Source organism: Rana temporaria, chromosome 13 (genome assembly GCF_905171775.1).
Source record: "Rana temporaria chromosome 13, aRanTem1.1, whole genome shotgun sequence".
NCBI classification, from domain to species: Eukaryota; Metazoa; Chordata; class Amphibia; order Anura; family Ranidae; genus Rana; species Rana temporaria.
The window spans coordinates 115,732,613-115,743,892 of NC_053501.1; the positions used below are offsets into that span (position 1 = coordinate 115,732,613).

The 11,280-nt window shown below is 51.3% G+C and overlaps 1 protein-coding gene across 1 annotated transcript in view; it reads left to right on the forward strand.

Moving 5' to 3' along the window:
• Nucleotides 1-6,981, forward strand: part of CFAP45 (cilia and flagella associated protein 45) — a 29,493-nt gene extending 22,512 nt beyond the window's left edge. The window contains exons 9-12 of the mRNA XM_040332375.1: nucleotides 1,046-1,159; nucleotides 3,855-4,048; nucleotides 4,133-4,357; nucleotides 6,789-6,981. Coding sequence (XP_040188309.1) covers nucleotides 1,046-1,159; nucleotides 3,855-4,048; nucleotides 4,133-4,357; nucleotides 6,789-6,864 — 609 coding nt within the window. The 3' untranslated portion in view covers nucleotides 6,865-6,981. The remainder of the gene's footprint in view (nucleotides 1-1,045; nucleotides 1,160-3,854; nucleotides 4,049-4,132; nucleotides 4,358-6,788) is intronic.
• The last annotated feature ends 4,299 nt before the right edge of the window (nucleotides 6,982-11,280 follow it).

Consider the following 11,280-nt stretch of genomic DNA (forward strand, 5'->3'; position numbering starts at 1 on the left):
TTGGACTCCCCCCTCCTTAGGGTACTTGGACTCCCATTTCTTAAGTGCTCTTGAACTTCTTCTTCAGGGCTCTTGGACTCCACCTTACTCCCCCTTGTTTGGAGCTCTTGGACTCCCCCCTTCTTTGGGGCTTTTGGACCCCCCCCCCTTCTTTGGGGCTTTTGGACTCCCCCCCCCCTTCTTTGGGGCTTCTGGACTCCCCCCCTTCTTTGGGGCTTTTGGACCCCCCCCTTCTTTGGGGCTTTTGGACCCCCCCTTCTTTGGGGCTTTTGGACTCCCCCCCCCCTTCTTTGGGGCTTCTGGACTCCCCCCCCCTTCTTTGGGGCTTCTGGACTCCCCCCCCTTCTTTCTTTGGGGCTTCTGGACTCCCCCCCCTTCTTTCTTTGGGGCTTCTGGACCCCCCCCCCCCTTCTTTGGGGCTTCTGGACTCCCCCCCCTTCTTTGGGGCTTCTGGACTCCCCCCCCCTTCTTTGGATCTTCTGGACTCCCCCCTTCTTTGGATCTTCTGGACTTCCCCCTTCTTTGGATCTTCTGGACTTCCCCCTTCTTTGGATCTTCTGGACTCCCCCCTTCTTTGGATCTTCTGGACTCCCCCCTTCTTTGGATCTTCTGGACTCCCCCCTTCTTTGGATCTTCTGGACTCCCCCCTTTTTAAGGATTCTCTGCCTACCCCTTTTTAAGGATTCTCGGACTACCCCTTCTTTAAGGATTCTCTGCCTACCCCTTCATTAAGGGGCTTGTCAACTCCTCCTTTAGGGATCTTGGACTACCCCCTTTCTGGGGCTCTTGGACTGCCCCTTCTTTGGGGCTCTTGGACTTCCCCCTTCTTCAGGGTTCTTTGACTCCCCCCTTCTTCCGAGCTCTTTGTGAAAAATGGCAGTTATTTCCATGCTACCGCATTAGGAGATTGTTTCAAATTTTTATACAAAATGTCAGTTTTCACTTGAGAACTCGACAATGTCCGACTCGCTGTTTCTCTCATGACAGAATTACTTTAACTATATGGACTGTGCATTGATCGTTCTTCCTTTGTTTTTGCTGCCAGGCTCGGGAAGCAGAATACGAAGCAGAACAGGAAAAGATTAAAAAGGAGAAAGAAATGGAAGTTGCTCGTCTACGAGCATTACAGGAGAGGGCTCATGACCACCGAGCAGAGCAGGTATGTTCATCTTTAACCACTTCAGCCCCGGACCATTTGGCTGGCCAAAGACCAGAGCACTTTTTGCGATTCGGCACTGCGTCGCTTTAACTGCGCGGTCGTGCGACGTGGCTCCCTAACAAAATTTAGTTTTTTTTGGTGTTTGATCACCTCTGCGGTTTTTATTTTTTGCGCTATAAACAAAAAAAAAAAAAAAAAAGCGCGACAATTTTGAAAAAAAAGCAATATTTTTAATTTTTTTGCTATAATAAATATCCCCATATTTTTGGTAAAAAAAAAAAAAAAAAAAATCGCAATAAGCGTATATTGATTGGTTTACGCAAAAGTTATAGGCCCAGATTCACGTACCTGGGCGCATCTTTGTGCGGGCGTAGCGTATCCTATTTACGCTACGCCGCCGCAACTTAGACAGGCAAGTGCAGTATTCACAAAGCACTTGCGCCGTAAGTTGCGGCGGCGTAGCGTAAATGGGCCGGCGTAAGCCCGCGTAATTCAAAGTAGGCTGGTAGGGGGCGTGTTGTATGGAAATGAATCGTGACCCCACGTAAATAACGCGCCTAACGAACGGCGCATGCGCGCGCATGCTCAGTATCACGTCAAATTTTCTCCCTAAATTACGTCGGCTCAATGCTTAGTCGACGTGAACGTAACCTACGCCCATCCCCATTCACGTACGACTTACGCAAACGACGTAAAATACGACGCTGTTCCGACGTCCATACCTTAACATGACTTAACCCTGCTTTATGAGGGGTAAAGTTACGCCGGTCGTACGCTTTACGTAAACAGCGTATTTTAATACGCCGGGCGCAAGTACGTTCGTGAATCGGCGTATCTAGCTCATTTGCATATTCAACGCGAAAATATACGGAAGCGCCCCTAGCGGCCAGCGTAAATATGCACCCCGAGATACGACGGCGTAGGAGACTTGCGCCACTCGTATCTTGGCAACAGTGATGCGTATCTGATTCTATGAATCAGTCGCAAAGATACGACGCTGCACATTCGGACTTACGACGGCGTACGTGGAGATACGCCGTCGTAAGTCCTTTGTGAATCTGGGCCATAGCGTCTACAAAACAGGGGATAGTTTTATGGCATTTGTATTCATTTTATTTGATTACATTTTTTATCATGACTGCGACATTATGGCGGACACATCAGACACTTTTTACGCTATTTTGGGACCATTGTAATTTTTACAGTGATCAGTGCTATAAAAATGCACTTATTACTGTAAAAATGACACTGGCAGTGAATGGGTTAACCTGTAGGGGACGCTAAAGGGGTTAAGTGTGTCCTAGGGAGGGATTCTAATGCCTTGTAGACACGATCGGAATTTCCGATGAAAAAAATCAGACAGATTTTTTTCGTCGTAGTTTAGAAATGGAACATGTTTTATTTTTTTCCGATGGGAAAAAATACTATCGGAAATTCCGATCGTTTTGTGGAACTCTGACGGAGAAAAAAACTACGCAAGAATCAAGTCGACGCATGCTCAGAAGCATTGAACTTCATTTTTCTCGTCGTAGTCTTTTACGTCTCCGCGTTTTGGACGGTCGGAATTTGGTCTGACAGTGTGTATGCAAGACAGCTTGAACAGAATTCCAAGGAAAAATTCCATCAGACTTTATCCCATCGGAATTTCCGATTCTGTGTACAAGGCATTACTGTGTGGGGGCGGGGCTACGTGTGACACGACACTGATCACCGCTCCCGATTACAGGGTGCTGTGATCAGTGTCCTGTCACTAGGAAGAATGGGGAAATGCCTTGTTTACATCAGCATTTCTCCATTCTTCCTCTCTGTGAGACGATCGTGGGTACGTCCACGGGACCCGTGGTCCCACTCACGGAGCTCGCCCACCTACAATGCCACGCCTTAAAGAGCAATGTACATATACGTTAATCTGCCCAGCTGTGCCATTTTGCCGACGTATATCGGCGTGAGCTGGTCGGCAAGTGGTTAAGAAGGTCCGAAGCATAGAGAAGTAGTTAACCAGTAGGGGGTGCTAAAGGGGTTAAGTCCTAGGGAGTGATTCTAACTGTAGGGGGGGATGGGCTACGTGTGACACAACACTGATAACCGCTTCCGATCACAGGGAGCTGTGATCAGTGTCCTGTCAGGAAGAATGGGGAAATGCCTTGTTTACATCAGCATTTCCCTGTTCTTCATCTCTGTGAGACGATCGCGGGTATCCCCGCGGACATCGAGTCCATGGGACCCGCGGTCACACTCGCGGTGGGCGTGTGCGCGTCCACAATGCCGCGTCTTAAAGGGGACGTATATATACATTAATCTGCCCAGCCGTGCCATTTTGCCGATCTATATCGGCGTGAGCCGGTCGCAGTGCCGGGACAAGGTCATCCAGTGCCCAGGGCAAAGATGCCAAACTGCGCCCCCTGCCCACCCCATCCCTGCAATAAACCATTGCACCAGGGGCAGCCGCCCTCCTGCCCACCCCTGGCCGGTCGGCAAGTGGTTAAGAAGGTCGGAAGCATAGAGAAGTAGTTAACCCACAAAGCTAGACCAACTTATGGCCAATCAGAACCTCGGAGCATTTGGAACAATCTTTAGAAGAGTCATAAGATAAAACCAACCTATAGGTAATCGGATCTTTAGGACAAGGGTGGAACTACGCCATCCAATAGCCAATTGAATCTCTTTGTCTTACAATTTTACCATTTTTTTTTAGGATGCCCTCCGAGCGAAGAGGAACCAGGAGGCCATGGAGAGATCCTGGCGCCAGAAGGAAAAGGAGGAGGCGTTGAAGCAGGTGGAGGTGAATGTCATGTTGAGGAAGGCGCGTCTGGACCAGGTGGCGCACAAGGAGCACTTCTTGGCTGTGCACGCTCAGCGGAACCGGGTGGAGTTTGAGCGCGTGTTAAAGTATGGAGACCACTGAACGCCTTTCCTGGTCGAATGTAGATATTTGATGCAGGTCGTATAATCGTCTTCATGTTTCCAACGCAGGGTCCAGCGAAATATGGTGGAGAAGGACCTCAAGGAGCAGGAGGAGAAGACCAATCAGCTAAGGAGACATGCCAGCGAACTGAGGCGACAGGTACGGGAGCAGGAGCAGAAGCAGGTGGTGGACCGCATCTCCCACTTTGAGGAGGGCAAGAGGCTGGCTGAGGAGGCCCGACAGCGCAGGGCACGCCTGGACGACCTGAAGCAGAAGAAGCTGGAGGAACTGAGGTGAGGGCTACCGCAAGAGTCATGCAGGAAATGTAGAGTTAAAAAAAAAAGCGCACGCTCCCTGCTGATTGGGGAGTTCTAGCTCTGATTGAGCAGGGAATGGACCTTTGCAGAGAAACCACTGCTTGCTTCTCTGTGGCATGCACAGACCACATTGAAAAGTTCTAGCTTTGACTTTTCAGAGGGCATGTTGGCCCTTGGCAGAGACTGACTGCTGCTAAAAATTGGGGGGGGGGAAGGGCGCAAACTGAAAAAAAAACCATCAATTGCAGCCAGTGTGCCCATCAATTGCAGCCAGTGTGCCCATCAATTGCAGCCACTGTGCCCCTCAAATGCTGCCACTGTGCCCATCAAAGCTGCCACTGTGCCCATCAAATGCTGCCACTGTGCCCATCAAAGCTGCCAGTGTGCCCATCAAATGCTGCCAGTGTGCCCCCCATCCGCTGTCTGCCAGTGTGCCCGGCACTTACCCTGTCTTGGTGGGGGCAGCATGCGACGGCGACGAGCAGGGTCCTTCATGTGTGTCCTGCACTTCTTCTCCCGTCAAGCGTCCAATAGCGGCGCCTGTTGTTTCAGCCAATCAGGTGACAGGTAACCAGACCTGAGCAACCTGATTGGCTGAGAGGTGGGTCAGTGTTAGGGAAGCAATGTATTTGGTTCCCTAACACAACACTGAGTCATCAGCGAACGCACAGCAGTGCGCCCACTGTTTAATCTTTTGGAAGCCTATTAGAGCTCACAGGTTCTAATCAGGAAGTCTATTAGAGCCTATGGCTCTAATCGGGAGCTTCCAAAAAAAAAAAACACTGCTGTAATTCATATGCCTGGCACCGGTCAAGGGGCGGGCACATGAATAGGGGCGGCGACCATAGATAGATCCATGCCTGTTGATCCTGACAGAAATCTTATCAGCTGACAACTTCCTGTGCTCTCTGGCTGAGCTACCTCCTCCCTCCTCTTTTCCTCCCTCCTCTGCCTCTTTTCCTCCCATTCTTTTCCTCCCTCCTTTTCCTCTTTTCCTCCCTCCTTTTCCTCTTTTCCTCCCTCCTCTGCCTCTTTTCCTCCCATTCTTTTCCTCTTTTTCCTCCCATTCTTTTCCTCTTTTTCCTCCCATTCTTTTCCTCTTTTTCCTCCCATTCTTTTCCTCTTTTTCCTCCCATTCTTTTCCTCTTTTTCCTCCCATTCTTTTCCTCTTTTTCCTCCCATTCTTTTCCCCTTTTTCCTCCCATTCTTTTCCTCTTTTTCCTCCCATTCTTTTCCTCTTTTTCCTCCCATTCTTTTCCTCTTTTTCCTCCCATTCTTTTCCCCTTTTTCCTCCCATTCTTTTCCTCTTTTTCCTCCCTCCTTGTCCTCTTCCTATTTTTCCTTCCTTCTTTTTCCTCCTCCACCTCCTTTTTTTTTTTTTTTCCTTTCTTTTTTTTTTCTTCCTACTTTTCCTCCTCCTCCTTCCTCCCTCCTTACTCTTCTCCCGCCCTTCTTCCTCCTTCCTCTTCTCCCTCCCTTCTTCCTCTTCTCCCTCCCTTCTTCCTCTTCTCCCTCCCTTCTTCCTCTTCTCCCTCCCCTCTTCCTCCTTCTTCTCCCTCTTCTTCCTCTTCTCCCTCTTCTCCCTCCCTCCTTCCTCTTCTCCCTCCCTCCTCCTTCCTCTTCTCCCTCCCCTCTTCCTCCTCCCTCCTTACTCTTCTCCCTTCCTCCCTCCTTACTCTTCTCCCGCCCTTCTTCCTCCTTCCTCTTCTCCCTCCCTTCTTCCTCTTCTCCCTCCCTTCTTCCTCTTCTCCCTCCCCTCTTCCTCCTTCTTCTCCCTCCCTTCTTCCTCTTCTCCCTCCCCTCTTCCTCCTCCCTCCTTCCTCTTCTCCCTCTTCTCCCTCCTTCCTCTTCTTTCTCCCTTCTTCCTTCCTCCCTTCTTCCTCTTCTCCCTCCCCTCTTCCTCCTTCCTCTTCTCCCTCCCCTCTTCCTCCTCCCTCCTTCCTCTTCTCCCTTCCTCCCTCCTTCCTCTTCTCCCTCCCTCCTTCCTCCCTTCTTCCTTCCTCCCTCTTCTCCCTTCTTCCTCTTCTCCCTCCTTCCTCCCTTCTTCCTCCTTCCTCTTCTCCCTCCTTCCTCTTCTCCCTCCCTCCTTCCTCTTCTCCCTCCTTCCTCCCTCCTTCCTCTTCTCCCTCCTTCTTCCTCCCTTCTTCCTCCTTCCTCTTCTCCCTTCCTCCCTCCTTCCTCTTCTCCCTTCCTCCCTCCTTCCTCTTCTCCCTCCCTCCTTCCTCTTCTCCCTCCCTTCTTCTTCCTCCCTTCTTCCTCTTCTCCCTTCTTCCTTCTTCCTCTTCTTCCTCCCTTCTTCCTCCTTCCTCTTCTCCCTTCCTTCTTCCTTCTTCCTCTTCTCGCCGGTGTTTTTTTATTTTTTTTATTCCTTTTTTATGTCTAATCCAAATAATTTTCTCTCTTGTAGAAACGCCGGCCTCCCAGACAAGTACTGCTCCATGGTGGCCCGGAAAGCCGAGGTCCCCATAACCATCGTCCCCTAAGGAGATCAACCGCCCTGCAAAATTTACCATAATATAGATGTTTTCATTTGTCTGACTTTGCGAGACGTTATCTGTACTTCCAAATAGAATAAGAATAAAAAAAAGCTGTGTATAAAATGATGTGTTACCTTTCTTCTCTCTAATGTGACTGAATTTCAAGGGTCAGCCCTCATAATGGGCACAGCGGGTGTACAGACCCGGGAACTCAGTGCAGGGATGGTGGGAACCCCTCATAATGGGCACAGCAGGTGTACAGACCCGGGAACTCGGCACAGGGATGGTGGGAACCTCTCATAATGGGCACAGCGGGTGTACAGACCCAGGAACTCAGCACAGGGATGGTGGGAACCCCTCATAATGGGCACAGCGGGTGTACAGACCCAGGGACTCAGCACAGGGATGGTGGGAACCCCTCATAATGGGGCACAGCAGGTGTACAGACCCGGGAACTCAGCACAGGGACGGTGGGAACCCCTCATAATGGGCACAACAGGTGTACAGACCCGGGAACTCAGCACAGGGACGGTGGGAACCCCTCATAATGGGCACAGCGGGTGTACAGACCCGGGAACTCAGCACAGGGATGGTGGGAACCCCTCATAATGGGCACAGCGGGTGTACAGACCCGGGAACTCAGCACAGGGATGGTGGAACCCCTCCTAATGGGCACAGCGGGTGTACAGACCCGGGAACTCAGCACAGGGATGGTGGGAACCCCTCATAATGGGCACAGCAGGTGTACAAGATCCGGGAACTCAGCACAGGGATGGTGGGAAACTGCCATTCCACTCCTTGTCAGTGAGGGTGTGGTTGCTAATTCCTTTGCTCCTGTGCTCCAGAGACCAGGGGCTAGAGTGGCTTCTCTGCCCCAGGAGGGATGCTGGATCCTGGGGAAGAGCCGGGCGGGGCCCCCCTGGATAGGCCTGTGGAAGATTCTGGGCCTACCCAAAGGAAAGATGAGTCCCTGTCAGCCTTCAGACAGAGGACTGTCAGTAAGTTGAAGCGGATTGAGAAGGAGGAGGAGAAATTGATGGTTTTGATGGCCGAGTTCAGGAAGAAAAAACAGATCTGTGCTAAAGTATACAGTAAGAAAAGACCAGCTCTGAGGCCTGAGCTGAAGGACCTGGAACAAGCTGTGAGGAAACAGAAGGATTTGCTGTATTCTCTGAAGGAGAAGAGCGGAATATTTAAAAAAATATATAAGAATGAGGAGCGATTTAATCTCATGAGAAGAGGAGCCGCTTCATGCATGGAGGATGGGGAAGCCAGCGAGGAGATGCAGGTGCAGGCACCTCTGACATTCGCTGAGCCCTCTGCCCCCTTCACACCCCAGCAATGTGGCACATCTCAGGAGGGTGAAGGTCCTGCCATGCTGGATTTCATAGCCAAGCTGGAATCCCCTCCAGATGCGGCTTCCCCGGATGGTGATGTCAAGATGGACGCCGTTTCCAATCCTGTGGAGAGAGCAAGATCCACCATGGAGTCTGCAGCAGCTGAGGGAAGCTCTGATCCCAGCCATAAAATCGCACAGGTGACAACCCAGCAAGCAGGTACAGTGTGTGTGCAGGATGGTGGTGGGAACTTTATTATTGACAATAAGCTTGCTGAGGGTTGTAGTGCTGCAGGCAGTCAGCCCATGGACAATGTACAGCATACACCTGATAAAAACTGCCAGTCTGCGGAGAGGTCCATGGACAATACAGTGACTTTGCCTGGACCAGGCACAGCGGCTGTACCTGTGAATGATGGAGGAGATGCTGGGTGCAGTGGTGCCACAACTCTGCAGAAGTCTGCATTGGACAGGACTGGAGCTGTGTGTACAGAGCGGGGGGAGGGGGTGGGTCCTGCCTCTGCTAATACAATCCCAGCTGAATCAGACGCTTTGCCGGCAGGTGTGACTGTGTCTAAGGACAGGACTGCAAGTACTGGGGGTGGAAGGAAATCCTATGCTGGTGTTGCTGCTGCAGGATCTGGGAAGGGGGAACAAGCAGGGAAGGAGCATGGGAATGGGTTGTCTTCCTCCCTGTTTAAAAGGAGGAATGTTGTGCAGCTGAGGTGGGAAGGCGGTGGAATCCCCCCACACAGGAGGGTGGTGGTGGATAAGATTCTACAGATGGGGTTCACGCCCGCAGATATCTTCGCCCTGATCAGTCCGGCAGGTTCCTATGAGTATGATTTGTCCTTTCTCCGTCCGGAGTCTTTGGACATTTTTTGGGAGAAATATGAACACGTGTGTAGGGGCCTGCCGGACTGGAAGGGGCTCATGCCCAAACTTGTCTCCCGCCAGCCACTCATTAAAGTGGTCACGATTCTGGTCCGTAATGAGTCCATACCACCGGGGGATCTATGTATATGGCTGAGGAGGTATGGAGACGTCCTGGGCCCCCTAAAGAAGATTCTGGATGACCGGGGAATATGGACGGGGGGATGGTCTGCTCAGTTGAAACTAAAAGTCATTGACCATGTCGTCCAGCATCTGCCATCCTCAGCTTTCCTGGGGAGGGACAGGCTGACCATCTTCTATCCGGGCCAGCCAAAGCTCTGCAATAAATGTGGAGACAAGAGTCACCTTGCGTCCTCCTGTCCAGTGATGAAGTGCTCTCTGTGCCAGGGTATAGGACATCTGGCTAAGGATTGTAACATCATAAGGTGCAATCTGTGCAATGCAGTGGGGCATCCTTATAGCCAGTGTCCTGAGGCAATGCACAATAGGCCTGAGCTCATGAGAGAGTTCTTCCGCCTGGACATGGAGGATGCTCGGAGCTCAACAGCTGGAGGGCCTGTGAGTCCATCTGAGTCTGTGCCAATTCCCAATGTGTCCGTGGTGCCCCAGACTGTGCCAATTCCCAATGTGTCAGTGTCTTCCCAGTCTGTAAGTAAGGTGTCAGTTGCAGAGAATGTGTCCAATCCTTCTGTGTCTTCTAAAATTGCAGAGGCAGCAAGAGGTGCTGGTGCATCAGGTGCGGTGCCAGTCCCCCTCCCTCGATGCTGCAGGGTTCCTGTTAAGGATCGTGGGGTGCAGAGGAGTGGGGAGGATGGTGAAGAGGCTGGCCTGGTGGTAGATAAGGGAAGGGAGAGTGGAGGGGAGGATAGGTGTGGGGAGGCTGCTGACTCCGGGTTGTCCAAGGATGATATGGAGTGGTTGGAGGATAAAAGGAGGAGAGGCAAAAAGAAGGGGAAAAAAGGAGGTACAGTTACCTTAAGTCCTGAGGTTTTGCCTTTGGCGAATAAATTTACGGTACTGTCTGAGGATGACTATGAATGGGACTCGTTCAGTTCTGCATCCTCTATGGATGAAGAGTGCCAGGGTGCAACGAAGCGCGCTGGTTCTCCAGGGAGAGGGAGTAGCCAGGCTGGGAAACAGCCTCAGCCACCTTAATGGCAGTTCCCACTCACTTTATATAAAAGGTGACATGCATGGTGATGCTCTTTAGTCTGGCTCTCCCGTAGGGATTATGTTGTGCGCAATTTGGTTTGCACCGTTTATTATGTTCTTGTGTTTGTTTCTGTTTTGTATAGTCATATTCAATTGTTTTGTAAATATGTTTTATTTATTATGGTTTTATTGGATATAAGTTGTTGTTTGTAAGATTTTTTCAATAAACAAAATTAACCCCTCATAATGGGCACAGCGGGTGTACAGACCCAGGGACTCAGCACAGGGATGGTGGGAACCCCTCATAATGGGGCACAGCAGGTGTACAGACCCGGGAACTCAGCACAGGGACGGTGGGAACCCCTCATAATGGGCACAACAGGTGTACAGACCCGGGAACTCAGCACAGGGACGGTGGGAACCCCTCATAATGGGCACAGCGGGTGTACAGACCCGGGAACTCAGCACAGGGATGGTGGGAACCCCTCATAATGGGCACAGCGGGTGTACAGACCCGGGAACTCAGCACAGGGATGGTGGAACCCCTCCTAATGGGCACAGCGGGTGTACAGACCCGGGAACTCAGCACAGGGATGGTGGGAACCCCTCATAATGGGCACAGCAGGTGTACAAGATCCGGGAACTCAGCACAGGGATGGTGGGAAACTGCCATTCCACTCCTTGTCAGTGAAGGGTGTGGTTGCTGGTTCCTTTGCTCCTGTGCTCCAGAGACCAGGGGCTAGAGTGGCTTCTCTGCCCCAGGAGGGATGCTGGATCCTGGGGAAGAGCCGGGCGGGGCCCCCCTGGATAGGCCTGTGGAAGATTCTGGGCCTACCCAAAGGAAAGATGAGTCCCTGTCAGCCTTCAGACAGAGGACTGTCAGTAAGTTGAAGCGGATTGAGAAGGAGGAGGAGAAATTGATGGTTTTGATGGCTGAGTTCAGGAAGAAAAAACAGATCTGTGCTAAAGTATACAGTAAGAAAAGACCGGCTCTAAGGCCTGAGCTGAAGGACCTGGAACAAGCTGTGAGGAAACAGAAG